At 35.7% G+C, this 16,605-nt stretch overlaps 1 protein-coding gene across 2 annotated transcripts in view; it reads right to left on the bottom strand.

The window, feature by feature from the left end:
* Positions 1–377: 377 nt before the first annotated feature.
* The window catches only part of LRRIQ3 (leucine rich repeats and IQ motif containing 3), a 172,442-nt gene continuing 156,214 nt past the window's right edge, over positions 378–16,605 (bottom strand). The window contains exons 7-8 of one of the 2 annotated variants that reach the window (XM_030825186.1): positions 15,763–16,005; positions 378–1,336 (exon numbers count right to left, since the gene is read on the bottom strand). In XM_030825186.1, coding sequence (XP_030681046.1) covers positions 1,284–1,336; positions 15,763–16,005 — 296 coding nt within the window. In that variant the 3' untranslated portion in view covers positions 378–1,283. Of the gene's footprint in view, positions 1,337–15,284; positions 16,006–16,605 lie in introns of both variants that reach the window. The other variant, XM_003260200.2, reaches the window with a different exon arrangement.

Below are 16,605 nucleotides of genomic sequence, written 5' to 3'. Positions count from 1 at the left end.
ATAGTAGCACTCTTATTTTGGTAACAAGTTCTCTACTGATTAAATCACTTATAGATGCTGGCCTAATGTAATTGATGTGGTTGCAAAGCCCTTAATATAACTGAATTTTCTTTTGGATGATGTAAAGCACAAAACAGGTGTTCTCTGTCATACTCCAAACAGGGATTTAGGAGGCCAGGTTCTTTCTATCTAGGGAATTTTTTAAGCAACGTTTTAAAAGCTTACACATATAATCAATGAGTATTAAAGAGAAATTTTGAATAGCGTTAGCTACATCATATTTAGTGAACAATGTCGTAATTATAGTGAGACAACCATCTTTCTAGATATATGAAATCACTATTGAAAATGGATGCAAATTTTACAAAGGATTTTTGTGTCTTTTTTAACAGTTTATTTTTCAAATTTTCTACCATTGGTATGTATTAAATGATTTATGGTTAATATATACCATTTCTGTATATTTTATGATTCCAATATATAATTACGTGGGTTCTCTCTTGCTTCCCTCCTCTGTCTTTTCCCTGTCTTCATATATATACCAAATAGGGCAAACCCATCAAAAGTAAATATACAAAAATCTTACAGTCTTCAAGGAAGGTGATAAGAATGTTTAATTTACTTTTCATAGTTCATATTTTCTGAATTTTTATAACAGCATAAATCACTGACAAAATAGTGAAACCGTATTTTAAAAAAGAAATTCAGAAATTGTTTTAACAAAATAAGCAGGAAATATAATTAAATATATAAAAGCAGGTAATAAAAGTCATTAATGTATACAGTGTCTTAATAAAAGTCAGCAGTTGGAGTAGAAATTACTATTCTAAGGTTTCCAGAGAAACCTAAATTAGCCTATGAATTGCTATATTTAGAAAGAATATGAAACAGAATATCAGCAATGTCATTACAACATTGTCTGCAATAAATAAAATCAGTTTAATTGTTCCTTGGGCATCTGATCTAAGAAACTTTTCAGAGGTGCTAAGTCATCTTTAAGTTAAATTATGACCAATAAGAGAAACATTTTAACTATTCTTTATATTTTTTAGAAGATTTATATATAAATCCATCTTGTGATGTAGAGTATTTCTTGCTTTAGAGTATTATTTCAAATTCCTTCAACTAAAAATAATGACCATAATTTAAGATGATTATAGGATGTGATCTGGCATTGATTTATTTTATCAGTCCATTGGGAACTTTAAAGTCTAAATTTGTTCTCACAATTGCCACTTTTGTTTTAGCATCTTGAAGTCTTTCACAGGCTTTTTCAAAGGCAATCATATCCATAACAAATTTTTCTTCACAATGTCTTTTATATATTTCTTGAGAACTAAGAGGAGAAAGAAAGGTAATAGAATGAGATAATTTTAAATACTGAAACCATGGCAATCTATTAGACTGTTAATGATGACATTAGGCATATACAAGTGAGAAAGACAGAATTGTATATGTATATGCCTTCGAAATAGGCATATACAAGTGAGAAAGACAGAATTCCATTTATATAACTTGGTTATATCATTAAACAATATTCATATTAGACAAGTATTTATGAGATATCTATAAGCTATAATTAAAAATTCTCACAAACTATGGCTTAGATTTCCAAAGAGGCATCTAAACTACCCTATGTCATCACTTAAAATACATCTACTTAAGCCTCACTAAACCCAAGCTACTTCTTCGACTCTGTTATGGACTGAATGCATTCCACCATATTCATACGTCAAAGTCCTAACTCCCAGTGTCTTTGAATGTGACTATTTGGAGATAAGGCCTTTAAGAAGTAGTTAAGGCTAAATGACATTATATGGGTAGGTCCTAATCCAATATAATTTGTGTACTTACAAGAAGAGGAAGCAACAGCAGAGATGTGAGTGTACAGAAGAAAGGCCATGGGAGAACACAAGGCAAAGGTGGCCATCTGCAAGCCAAGGAGAGAGGGCCCAACAGAAACCACACCTGCTGACACTTTGTTCTTGGACTTCCAGCCTCCAGAACAGGGAGAAAATAAATTACTGTTTAAGCCACCCAGCCTGTGATATTTTGTTATGGGAGTCCTGGTAGACTAATACTCTGCCAAACTGGGGAAATGTCACAGGTCTTGGGAGATTTCATTCATTCATCCTTATTTATTCAACAATTATGTATTGTGATGCATGGCACTAAGCTTAGATGCTGGAGACATAAATATGACATGATGTAACTACGTGAAGCTTATCAAAAATTAAGAGAAATAAATGTATATAAATATACAAATGAGATATTATGGTTCATCGTGAAAACATTATGTAACAAGTCAGAGTGTGGAAAACCTTGAGTAAAAACTTGGTAAATATAAACTAAAGAGCAAGGAGGGGAAGACAGAAAAAGTTTAGAGTTAAAATAACCTTTGAACTGAATCTTGAAAGACGTGTATTTTCCAGTCAGAAAGTGAAAGAGAATCTTGTTCAAACTATTTTTATAGCATGAACACAGTCAAAACAAAGGTAGAGAGGGTAGCACAGCTTGGAATGCTCCAAGAACTGACATCAATCTAATTGTCTGGGTCTTACAGTCTGGGAAGGAGAACAAGGGAGCAGGCAAGGCTGGAGAAACAAATTTAGGCCAGATCATACAATAATTTATTTATGTGTAGGTATACTCAGAAATCTGAATTTGAGGAGAGAAAGAGAGGGTTAAGTCTAAAAAGCCTGCAGGTTATTGATGGTGTGACTTTAGACAAGATATTCATGTTCTTTCTGTCTCATTTTCTTCATTGTTAAGGAGATAATCTAACTCATAGGGTTAGTAAAGGACTAAGTGGGTTGATACATTAAAAATTCTTAGGTGAATGCCTAACATTAAATAATTCATTTTACTGGATGGATAATAGTGGCGTTCAACAGAAAGAAATGTAGGTAGAGCAACAAGATGGGAAGAAAGATTAGAGTTCTGACTGGAAATGCTTAGTGTTAAGAGCCTACTTATTCATGTGGTGATGGCCAGGGTGTTGTATATAGAGAAGCGAAGGCTTAGAGTTAAGAGTACAGGTAGTCAAGCCATTCTGCTTGGCTCTGAAATGTATTGTTGCTGTGATTTTAGATAGGTTATTTAAGTTCTCTCTGTATCATTTTTCTTCATCTTTATAAAGAGGACATTTCAACTCACAGGGTTTAGTAGGAAGTAAATAAACTAACACATTTAAAATCCTTAAAGGAGTGCCTGGCATTTAATAATCATTTTCGTAGTAGCTAAAAGTTAGCTACTAGTACTATAAGCCTAGAAATCAGGAGAGTAGTCAGGTCTGGACATGTAGCAGAGTAGAAGTCATAGCAAAGGAATCTTGCACATGTAATTAAGCATACTAATTAAGTCAATAAATGTACTAAAATAGCCCTCCTACAGATAAACATTATAAGCTGTGAAGAAAATGTAAGTAAGATAACTATTTAAAAGTCTTAAATATTTTTGCACATTGATTTTGTATCCTGAGACTTTGCTGAAGTTGCCTATCAGCTTAAGGAGATTTTGGGCTGAGACAGAGTTTTTTAGATATACAATCATGTCATGTGCAAACAGGGACAATTTGACTTCCTCTTTTCCTAATTGAACACCCTTTATTTCTTTCTCCTGCCTGATTGCCCTGGCCAGAACTTCCAACACTATGTTGAATAGGAGTGGTGAGAAAGGGCATCCCTGTCTTGTGCCAGTTTTCAAAGGGAATGCTTCCAGTTTTTGCCCATTCAGTATGATATTGGCTGTGGGTTTGTCATGAATAGCTCTTATTATTTTGAGGTAATTTATTGAGAGTTTTTAGCATGAACGGCTCTTGAATTTTGTCAAAGGCCTTTTCTGCATGTACTGAGATAATCAGGTGGTTTTTGTCTTTGGTTCTGTTTATATGCTGGATTACGTTTATTGATTTGAGTATGTTGAACCAGCCTTGCATCCCAGGGATGAAGCCCACTTGATCATGGTGGATAAGCTTTTCGATGTGCTGCTGGACTTGGTTTGCCAGTATTTTATTGAGGATTTTTGCATTGATGTTCATCAGGGATATTGGTCTAAAATTTTCTTTTTTTGTTGTGTCTCTGCCAGGCTTTGGTATCAGGATGATGCTGGTCTCATAAAATGAGTTAGGGAGGATTCCTTCTTTTTCTATTGATTGGAATAGTTTCAGAAGGAATGGTACCAGCTCCTCCTTATACTTCTGGTAGAATTCGGCTGTGAATCCATCTGGTCCTGGAAATTTTTTGGTTGGTAAGCTATAAATTATTGCCTCAATTTCAGAGCCTGTTAATGGTCTATTAAGAGATTCAACTTCCTCCTAGTTTAGTCTTGAGAGGGTGTATGTGTCAAGGAATTTATCCACTTCTAGATTTTCTAGTTTATTTGCACAGAGAGCCAAATCATGAGTGAACTCCCATTTGCAATTGTTTCAAAGAGAATAAAATACTTAGGAATCCAACTTACAAGGTATGTGAAGGACCTCTTCAAGAAGAACTACAAACCACTGCTCAACGAAATAAAAGAGGACACAAACCAATGGTAGAACATTCCATGCTCATGGATAGGAAGAATCAATATCATGAAAATGGCCATACTGCCCAAGGTAATTTATAGATTCAGTGCCATCCACGTCAAGCTACCAATGACTTTCTTCACAGAATTGGAAAAAACTATTTTAAAGTTCATATGGAACCAAAAAATAGCCCGCATTGCCAAGTCAATCCTAAGCCAAAAGAACAAACCTGGAGGCATCATGCTACCTGACTTCAAACTATACTACAAGGCTACAGTAACCAAAACAGCATGGTACTGGTACCAAAACAGAGATATAGACCAATGGAATAGAACAGAGCCCTCAGAAGTAATACCACACATCTACAACTATCTGATCTTTGACAAACCTGACAAAAACAAGAAATGGGGAAAGGATTCCCTATTTAACAAATGGTGCTGGGAAAACTGGTTAGCCATGTGTAGAAAGCTGAAACTGGATCCCTTCCTTACACCTTATACAAAAATTAATTCAAGATGGATTAAAGACTTAAATGTTAGACCTAAAACCATAAAAACCCTAGAAGAAAACCTAGGCAATATCATTCAGGACATAGGCATGGGCAAGGACTTCATGTCTAAAACACCAAAAGCAATGGCAACAAAAGCCAAAATTGACAAACGGGATCTAATTAAACTAAAGAGCTTCTGCACAGCAAAAGAAACTACCATGAGAATGAACAGGCAACCTACAGAATGGGAGAAAATTTTTGCAATCTACTCATCTGACAAAGGGCTAATATCCAGAATCTACAAAGAACTCAAACAAAATTACAAGAAAAAAACAACCCCATCAAAAAGTGGGCGAAGGATATGAACAGACACTCCTCAAAAGAAGACATTTATGCAGCCAACAGACACATGAAATAATGCTCATCATCACTGGCCATCAGAGAAATGCAAATCAAAACCACAATGAGATATCATCTCACACCAGTTAGAATGGTGATCATTAAAAAGTCAGGAAACAACAGGTGCTGGAGAGGAAGTGGAGAAATAGGAACACTTTTACACTGTTGGTGGGACTGTAGACTAGTTCAACCATTGTGGAAGACAGTGTGGCAATTCCTCAGGGATCTAGAACTAGAAATACCATTTGACCCAGCTATCCCATTACTGGGTATATACCCAAAGGATTATAAATCATGCTGCTATAAAGACACATGCACATGTATGTTTATTGCGGCACTATTCACAATAGCAAAGACTTGGAACCGACCCAAATATCCAACACTGATAGACTGGATTAAGAAAATGTGGCACATATACACCATGGAATACAATGCAGCCATAAAAAATGATGAGTTCATGTCCTTTGTAGGGACATGGATGAAGCTGGAAACCATCATTCTCAGCAAACTATTGCAAGGCCAAAAAACCAAACACCGCATGTTCTCACTCATAGGTGGGAATTGAACAATGAGAACACTTGGACACAGGAAGGGGAACATCACACACCTGGGCCTGTTGTGGGGTGAGGGGAGGGGGGAAGGATAGCATTAGGAGATATACCTAATGTAAATGAGGAGTTAATGGGTGCTGCACACCAACAAGGCACATGTATACATATGTAACATACCTGCACGTTGTGCACATGTACCCTAGAACTTAAAGTATAATAAAAAATATATGTATATAAAAAAGTCTTAGAGAATGAGAAATATGAAATAATCAATTATATTATTATATCCATGTATACCAGTGTCAAACAACTGGAAAATAAAATCAAGAAAGTGATTCCACTTACATTGCGACCAGAAAAGCATAAAATATTTAGACATAAATGTAATAAAAGATAGGCAAGGTCTATACCTAAAAATGATAAAATATTGCTAAAAGAAATTTAAAAAGATCTAAATTAATGGGTAGTTATATCATCTCAAAGATTATAAGATAATATTATTATGATGTCAATTTTTCCCAAATAGATCTATGGATTAATAAAATTACAATTAATATGCCAAGATCCTCTATGATAGAAATTAGAAATTAACATTTACATTTGTTTTAAATATATATTAATTTAATTCAGATTTATTTTAAATGTGTTAAATTTAAATGTTTTGAATTTATTAAAATTTAAATTTATATGAAAATGCAAAGGTCCTAGAACAACCAATATAATCTTGGGAGAACAGAACAAAGTTGGAATCTCTATTTTTCATCCCACATAACAATTTACCCATAAATGTATTGGCTTACAACAACCACCTTATAATAGCTCATAGTTTCGTTGGGTCAGAAGTCCAGGCACACTGTGGCTAGTTGGGTTTTCTGCTTAGGTCTCACAAGGCTGAAATCAAGGTGTCAGCCAGAGCAGTGGTTCTCATTTAGGTCTTGGGTCCTCATCCAGGATCAGTGGTTGTTGTCAGAATTCATTTTATCATCACTCTTTCCCTGTGCTTCCCTCTATTTTTAAGTCAGGAATATCATGTAAAAGCCTTCTCATACTTTGAATCTGATGTTCTCTCTTGTCTCTGTATTTGAAAGGCTCATGTGATACATTGGGCCCATCTGGATAATCCAGAATAATTTCCTTATGTTAAGGTTAATTAAGCAATATCCTTAATTACATACTTAAAGTCCCTTTACCAGCACATTCACAGGTGTGCTATCTCATCATATTCATAGTCCTGGGAATCAAGGAGGGCATGGTATCTATCTTCTTGGTAGCCATAATTCTAACACAGCAGCCTTACATTACTTGATTTTAAAGATTATAAGAATTATAAGAGGAGAGATTATTAGCTTTTAACAGGAAAATGGAAACCTAATCATGAGACAGCAGAAAAGGAAACTGTGGTAAATATAAAATATATAGAATTTTATAAATATGGATATAGGAAGTTGAATGAATTAAAGCTTAAAGTCCTAAAATTTCTTTGGGAAATAGATAAAGTATCTTGTTGAGAAGGAGAGGCCATAAGTGGTGTTTGAATAGAAAGCTGTACTGTTGAAGATTTTCAATGGCTCTTGTAGGTAGCAGGAGAAAAAGCAAGCAACTGTGGGAGCAGCTCAAGTTGGAGACAACAAAATTAATATTGGCATAAATCTATGGGGCATTGATTTCTTCTAGACATTTTTATCTGAATACAGGAAATGAAGATAGATAGTTGAATTGTTGCAAGATAAGGGTTGTAAGGAACATTTTAGCATAATCAAGGCAATGAAATGAAAGAACTTTAGAGACACTGGAGAGAATGGACAAAATAATAATTGAATTAAAGAACCCTGGAGCCTATACTAGAAATGAAAATAAAAGTGTATAAAAGAGGTTATTTGAAGGACGGGTGTCACCATATTATTTGGAGGATATGTGTGGTGGAAGTAAAGGAAGAAAGGAGTTGAGGAAGAAAGGAGTTGAAAAGATAGATTTTAGTTATAAATAAATATATAGGAGTTGAAGATTTAAGAGGTGGGGCAGTTCCAAGTGATAAGAGGGTCTTTATATGTGTCTATGGAAATCAGTTTATTAACGTCAAGTAGGATAAAGATTGTTGGTGTCCAAAAACGTCGATATTAGGTAGTTGGGAGTGTTGTTCTTATGAATTTGGAAGTTAACAATGATTATGGCAGAAATTGGATGGAGAGAGAAAGCTTCATAAATCAAAATGATGTAAAGGCCACAGTAAATTAAGACGGTAGTATGGGAGGTCAATTGATGACCAAATAAGGACAAGTTGAAGATGATGCAATTGAATAACCACTTTATTTTCTAGCTGTTCCATGCTAAGTGATACCCTACTTCAAAATGGACACCGTGCTGCCGTGGCTTGATCAGTATCATCACTTTCTCACAGTACAGACATGAATATCTTAGAAAAATCCATGACTAGCTTTTATCTGATACATAGATTCTTTCTTTTCAGAGTCTATCTTTAATTAATGCTTAAATACTCCTGTGGGTATTTTATTAACTTTCTAAATTAGAGCTTTATGGTTCCCCTTTTTTCTTTTACTCTTTCTCATTCCACATAGCAGGATTAGGGAGCTACATTCTCAATAATGACTTCACTAGTTATTGAAATTAATCAGAATGCTTTTAGGTCAAGAGAATAAAGAATCATCAGCAGAAAAAGTATCAGAATTGAAAAATTTCAGAAGTCTCCAGTTAGATTTCACTTTTTGATCACAGATTCTTTCTGTATATTGATTCCTCATCTTTATTTGAAAATATTTAGAGTAAAACTCAAAGATGCCTGTTGGGACATACTACTCACATAACCAAAACATTGCCCTATTCTTATGTGCTCTACAGGTTAATACTTTTGCAGTAGCTTATGAGAGAAGATAATTCAGTTAACACACATTAGGATGCTTGTTTGAGTCTGTATTCTTTAAACATTAATTAGGGCCAGACATTCAATTTACTGTGAAAAAACTAAGCTGATTAAATTAGATTGATTTGCACTAGATTTGTATTTCAATACATCATACTAGCTTGCATTTTCTTTTCCAAAATACTTTTTTTAATTAAAATAAGTTATAGAAAATATTTCCAAAGCACACACAGACACACACACACACACACACACCACAAAGTATACACTAAAGAAAATGATTTTAAATTTGGAGGGGGAAATATATAATATTTTTCATATGTAATAAAGTATTACATAAAACACATCAGTAAATAGCTTAAATTGCTTATAAGTAGGAAAAGGCAAATCATTTTTCTTATTTAAAACTCTTTTCTAGCACAGGCTTTTAAAAATGATGCTATTTAAAAATTTAAATAAAATAAGCAGTTCTGAAGATCTCTAAGTGTTTCTATACAAGCCTTAAATACGTATATACATAATTTGGCTATTTGAAATACCACTAGGATAAAACTATGGCTGATCAGCTTCAATCTAATATCAGAAAAAAATGTGTGAAAGACTTTGAAAGGATAAAATAAAATTACTAGGAGTCCTGGCTATTACACCCTTCAGAATTGTCTGTGTCTTTCAATCTCCTTGAACAATTTAACAACTCTAAATTAAGAAAAACTATGAGCAATCCAAATGATTCTTGTTTATAGAGATATGAATAATTGCATTCAGCTAAGCTATGTCTGATTATTGCGTGAATATTGACTAGTCTTGCACCTATCTGTGAATTTAGTTTAGCATTTTTGATTGCCAATATCGATATAGACATAGGAGTAGACATAGACATAGAGATAGATAGATAGATGATAGATAGAGAGATAGATAGATAGATAGATAGATAGATAGATAGATAGATAGACAGAGAGATAGACAGATAGATAGATAGATAGATAGATAGATAGATAGATAGATAGACAGACAGACAGATAGATAGATAGAGAGATAGATAGATAGATGCTCTTTGAATTCTCATAACTGATTTATTCTTTAATGAGTTAAATGATATCTTTGGCATGTGCTCATTTTATATTTATATGGGTCATGGTTATATGTTCTTAAAAATGTTCCTTGGTAATTAATAAAATTTAAATTTACTAACTGTTAAGTTAAAATATTTTCAGTCATCAAAACTCCTACTTTACCAAATTTGGTTTAAAATTTTAAAATCTTCACCATAAAACAATTTCTATTTTTTGCAACTGTTTCAGAAAACTTTGTCCAAAGTGTGTCCTAAGAATTATTTTCTGAGATATTTCTTGAAAGGAAAGTTTTATGATAAAATACATGTGTAAAATGCAATATATCTTTCTGGTAGGAATCCTAATGGTCTTTACTTCACAACTGTCTACTGAGACTTAGGGGCTCTTTTTAATCAAGTTGATGTTTCTCAAGCAATCGCACCTTCAAGTACTCTTCATAAACCTTCTGCTATATAGGTACAGGAATATTCACAATCTCCTTGATCTCCCCTAGCTTTTCCTATTTTGAACTTTCCAATTTTGCTTATCCTCTTCTCCTTGCCTCACCTCTCTACTATAATGGTCTCCCCTCACCTCTGTGCTTTTCCAATGTGAATCAACAATTGTACTTCTCCTACTTCTATTTTTGTAACAATTGAAATGTATGCTTATGTTTGCCACTGGACTGTGAGTTCTTAGAGGATCAAGAATATCTTATTCATCTTTGTATGGCCGGGCAAGGGAGAATTTAAGTGAAGTAACACTCCGGTTTAGTTAAGCCTTCTCTTTGAAAGTTTTGATTTTGGAGTAGCAAAAAATGCTGCCCCCAAATATGGCACATTGGCACACTATGTATTTTAAGCCGAAGGAAACTGAGAAACTTGCAGAAGCAGAAAGATTGCTCTGAACTTCTGCCTCCTCTCTTTTAAACACTGTGACAAGTGTCATGCTTTAAACCAGGAGGGAAGGAATATTACATAGAAAGGCCAAGAAGAATCTGAGCAAACAGGCCTTGCTTGGTACCCCTCATCCCCAGTTCATTACCATTAGGTCATACCCTTTTCTTTTTGTTCCAATCACACTTCTACAAAATTGTCTATTCTTCTTCAAATCTAAGCATAAAAATAGTTGTCCCTGAGTCTTCATTTTAGAAAGCTTCTAGGTCACATAGCATTTTGATGAAATAAATTTGTTATGCCTTTTACTTGCTAATCTGTCTTTGTTATAGAAGTGTCAGCCATAAACCTATTAATGTAACTGAAATTTTAATTGTCTATTCGTAGTGTTTGTGTTATTGCTGGTATTATTACATAACTCTGCTAATCTCATTGCTTTTTGCCATTATTTCCCACCTCAATTTTCAGTTTCTTGGGCCAAATGATCTTTATGTGCCTACATCACCTGTAAGATAACTCTTCAAGAGCTAGAAATGAATTACTACTTGAATTATTTGAATTGAAGGTAGGTACTACTTAGTAGAAGCACCAATGATCACAGAGGGACAGAAAAAAAATGTGCAGGACAAATTTACTGCCATGAATTAAGCACTTGTACTAAGAAGTTTACTTAGTCTAATGATTAGTGAAGCTACTTTCGTAACTTGGTTAATTACATTTTTACTCTATGTTTAATATTATTCTGATTATTTATCTTCATTGTAAAAGCATTTAGAAAAAACATACATTGCTTCTTATTCTAAATGACTTAAGTATTAAGTACAAATACGTAAAAAGCACTATCTTCTCAGTGGTTGTTATATGACTTAAATGAGTTTATATACAACCTTTACTAATTGGGGTTCTCACCTATTTTCCTCAAGAAATATGTGTTGAATAAATTTGTTAACTAGGTACTATACTGGGCATTGAAATAGAAAGATGGAGCAAATCATACAAAGACTTGATTATTTTCTTGAGGGGGTGGGGCCAAAATGTCTGACTAGAAGCAGCGGTGATTGGAGGCTGTCATCAAAAAGAACAACCGCCTGGGAATCCTGCACTGGCAACTGAGGTATGCAGGGTCTTCATCAAAACTGACTAGGGCCAGGTGAGGTGGCTCACACCTGTAATCCCAGCAATTTGGGAGGCTGAGGGGGGCGGATCACCTGAGGTCAGGAGTTGGACACCAGCCTGGCCAACATGGTGAAACCCTGTCTCTACTAAAAATACAAAAAATCGCTGAGTGTGGTGGCGGATGCCTGTAATCCCAGCTACTCAGGAGGCTGAGGCAGGAGAATCATTTGGGAGGTGGAGGGTGCAGTGAGCCAAGATCACACTGTTGCACTCCAGCTTGGGCAACAAGAGTGAAACTATGTCTCAAAAACAAAACAAAACAAAACAAAAACAAACAAACAACAACAACAAAAAACAAGAACTGACTAGGTAGCTGGTGTGACCCATGGAGAGGAAGGAAGAGCGGTGTGCTGTGGTGGCCCACCTAAGAGCCACACGGGGCAGGGGAGCCCCCACACCCCAGTCAAGGGAGGTGGTGAGTGTGCTACCCAGCCTAGGAAACCATGCTTTCTCCATGGAACTGTGCAACCCAAAGATTGGAGGATCCCACTCATGAACCCATGCCACCAGGAAGCCGTGCAGATTCTCAACAGCCACTCAACTAGAATCCGCTTAAGCCTCCCAGGGGAGGGGCAACCAGCACCACAGCTGCTGCTGCCTACTGTCTAAGCTGCCTGAGGTCCTTAGGGGAGGGGCACTAGCCAACACTGGGACTGATAGCTGCCTAACACATTAAGCTCCCAGGCCGGGTATAGGGCAGCAGCCATCTCTATAGCTCCAGGATATGCTTTTCCCCTGATGGAGCCAGGGAGGCTGTATGGCTTGGTCCCAAGAGGTATCCCTAACAGCCCAACACACCAGCTGTGGCAGACTGCAGCCAGAATGCCTCTTCAGGCCTGACCCTGACCCATCCCTCCTCACCGGGTGGGGCCTCCCTGCAGGAACTCCAACTCTAGCCAGGGACTCAGGGACAGAAGTCTGATGTCCCTGGGCCTGAGCCCCTAGGGTGAGGGGTGGCCACAGTCTCTGTAGACCAGCAGACTTAGTCTTTCCTCCTGCTAGTTCTGAGGAATCTGGGCAGCCCAGACAAGTGGGTTTCCCCCCAGCAAAACATACTTTTCACCAAGGGATGGTCAAAGTGCTTCGTTACACAGGTCCTGCTCCCTGTGTCACTCGACTGAGTGAGACTCTTAAACAGGGATTGTCAGACACCCTATACCAGAGCATTCCTACCCCATCGAAAAACCCCATCAAAAAGTGGGCAAAGGATATGAACAGACACTTCTCAAAAGAACACATTTATGTGGCAAACAAACGTATGAAAAAAGCTCAACATCACTGATGATTAGAGAAATGCAAATCAAATCCACAATGAGATAGCATCTCACACCAGTCAGAATGGTGATTATTAAAAAGTCAAGAAACAATAGATGTCAGTGAGGCTGTGGAGAAATAGGAATGCTTCTACACTGTTGATGGGAATGTAAATTAGTTCAACCATTGTGGAAGACAGTGTGGTGATTCCTCAACGATCCAGAACCAGAAATACCATTTGACCCAGCAATCCCATTACTGGGTATATACACAAAGGAATATAGATCATTCTACTATAAAAACACATGCACACATATGTTTATTGCAGCACTATTTACAATAGCAAAGACATGGAACCAACCCAAATGCCCATCAGTGATAGACTGGATAAAGAAAATGTGGTACATATACGCCATGGAATACTATGCAGCCATAAAAAGGAATAAGATCATGTCCTTTGCAGGGACATGGATGAAGCTGGAAACCATCAACCTCAGCAAACTAACACAGGAAAAGAAGACCAAACACTGCATGTTCTCACTCATAAGTGGGAGTTGAACAATAAGAAAACATGTACATAGGGAGGGAAACAACACACACTGGAGCCAGTTTGGGGGTTGGGGGTGAGGGAGGAGAGGGTATTAACACAAATAGCTAATGCGTGCAGAGATTAAAACCTAGATGACGGGTTGATAGGTGCAGCAAACCACCATGGCACACGTGTATCTATGTAACAAACCTACACGTTCTACACTTATATCCTGGAATTTAAAGTAAAATAAAATAAAAAAAAAAGAATTAAAAAAAAGACTTCACAACCCAACCATGCAACTATGATAAAAGCTCTCTGGTTATAACTGGTAACATTGAGATTCCAATAAAGTATATAAAATCACCACAAAATTAAAGAGACTAATTCAGACTGGAGGAGCAGTTGATAACAGATTAAAAGTGAAAATGCCATTGAGTTGGTTGCTAAAGGATGGGTAATAAAAGGATAAATTTTACCAGTGGTCGTGCAGTTCATGCATTGTATGATGAGGGCAAGTAGGTACGAAACAAGGTCACACACAGTCGAGAAGCAGCCACTTGTGAGGCACTTACCTGGATAAAAGAGTGTCTTTTTCTTCACACATAGGCACCACCTTCTCACCAATTAGAATACAGCAAAGCATTCTGATTTGCACAATAACATAGAGGCTTGTGTTGCATAATAATATCTATACAACATTAACATTGTGAGCTTGTGGTGCTTTTGAGGAGTACATATTTGAGAAAAAAGGGGATAGTATCAGTAAAGTCATAGGAATAAGAGAGTATAAAGTTGGGTAGGGAGTAGAGAATAGTCTGTTTAGAGCAGAGTGCGGCTAGAGGGAGGAGGGAGGAAGTTATAGCAGAAAATTTAGTGTGAGGTAAGTCTAGACTAGAAAAACAGAGCACATTGTCTGAAATGCCATTTAGAGCAAATTCAGTTTTATTCTGTGAACATCTGCAATCTATTAATATATTTAAATAGGAAGTGATGTGATCAGAACTTTATTTTAAAGATAGTTGAGGTTTGTAGGCCAGAGAAAAGACTTGGGTTGAAGAAAAGATGAAGAATAGGAATGAAGATCTCAGTTGGAAGAATAATGTGAATTCGTAGAGAGATTATGAGAGCCTAAGTTAGAATAGAAGGAGTCATATTGACAAGGAAGGATCCTTTTGAGACTCCTTTTAGAAGTAAAGTGAGTAGAAAAACATTAGTTATTGGCAATGAAGACTTTGTTGCAAAAGACTGAGGTTGATAGCACTGGTCAAGAGGCTGATGATGATGCCATTTGTGATAATAAGAACAACTTGTAACTAAGAGGTAGATAGGTTTTGTTGCACAGGTGGAGAGATGGGGAAAGACAGAGTTATTTTATTGCCTTATCTTTGGTAATATATTAGTACATTATTTGTTCTTTGTTTTAATTTTTCAAAGTAGAATGTACTATGTTATAAACAGAATACTAGTTATTAGATCTTAAAATTTAGTATGCAACATTCACATGTAATTGATTTAAATGCTCCTATTATATCTAAATTGTACTTACCTAACTTTTTTCATTTCTTTAAGTAAATTCTTTCCATATTTTTCTGCTTTTAGTTTTTGCTTAACAATCAGGCTTTTCTCTTTTAGGACGGCCTCATTCTTCTTCAGTCTGTCAATTTTAAGTAGTCCTCTGGTCAAAAGAGTGCGCTCATTATTTAAGTTTTGAACTAATAAACGCTCTGCAGCCTTTTGGGATTTTTCTTTTAGAAACAGAGCTCTTCTCTCTCTAGCTTTTTCAAGGTAATTGAATCTGTTTTGCCAAACTTGTCGTAAACCGTTCTGAATTGTCTCTTTATTTTCTTCGATTAGTTTTTGCGTAGCATATTTTTTCTGATTCAAATGTTCATTAACAGTTACTCTTACTCTTTCTCGAGCAACTTGTGCCATGGCTACAACTCTTACTTTTTCTTTAGGGCATTCCTGCTTCTTTTGTTCTGTGTAATATTTGTCAATATCACTAAATGTTCGGAGTTTCATACCAGCTCCTTGTGTTGCAAAAAACTCTTTCATACTCCTCTCCAATCGTATGTCTTTTTTAATGATTGGCTTTGGATGAGTAGTAAAGATTGGCTGAGGATACGCAGGAAAAAAATCTTGTTTTTTCTGTTTCAATACTGCATTATTCTTCAATGAACCTGAAGTATATATGGGTAGTTTGAAAACTGATATCCTAAAACTGGTATCCAATTTTTCATCCACAATTTCATCTTTAGATTCCTGACCTACATCAAACAGAAGACAAATATTACACATTATACAAGAGCTAAGCACATTTTATTTTCTGTACAAATATATCAATAAAGTTGATAAGAACTTGTTATTTACTTTACTAAGAAGAACTTTTCCAAAGTACCTTTTCAACTTGTGATTTAATAGTAACTTTGGAGAAGAAAATCACTATTAAAACATTTTCACATAGAAATGCACTGAATATAATTCTTATATTTTCTGTATTATCTTCCACAATTACTTAACTTGCACTGACTCAATAGCAGCATCTGATCACATACTTAGTACTACTTAACCACACATACTATTTTTTCATATAGTTTGCTAAAAGAAACAAAGTTTAATTAAGCAAAGAATAATTCATGAACTGGGTAGCACCGAGAACCAGTGAAAGTTTAGAAAACTCTATGTAATAAATGAGCAGGGAGTATTTATAGATAGAAAATGGAAGAAATATAGAAACAGCTTGATTGGTTATGGTTCAATTTTGCCTTATCTGGACGTAATCGTATCAGTTGGTGGCCTGTGATTGGCTGAAGCTTGGCTGCTGTGATTGGCTATGACTTAGTTATCTTTTACAAAAATATACCCCT

Source organism: Nomascus leucogenys, chromosome 12 (assembly GCF_006542625.1).
Source record: "Nomascus leucogenys isolate Asia chromosome 12, Asia_NLE_v1, whole genome shotgun sequence".
NCBI classification, from domain to species: domain Eukaryota; kingdom Metazoa; phylum Chordata; class Mammalia; order Primates; family Hylobatidae; genus Nomascus; species Nomascus leucogenys.
This window is presented reverse-complemented; position numbering and strand designations above follow the sequence as displayed.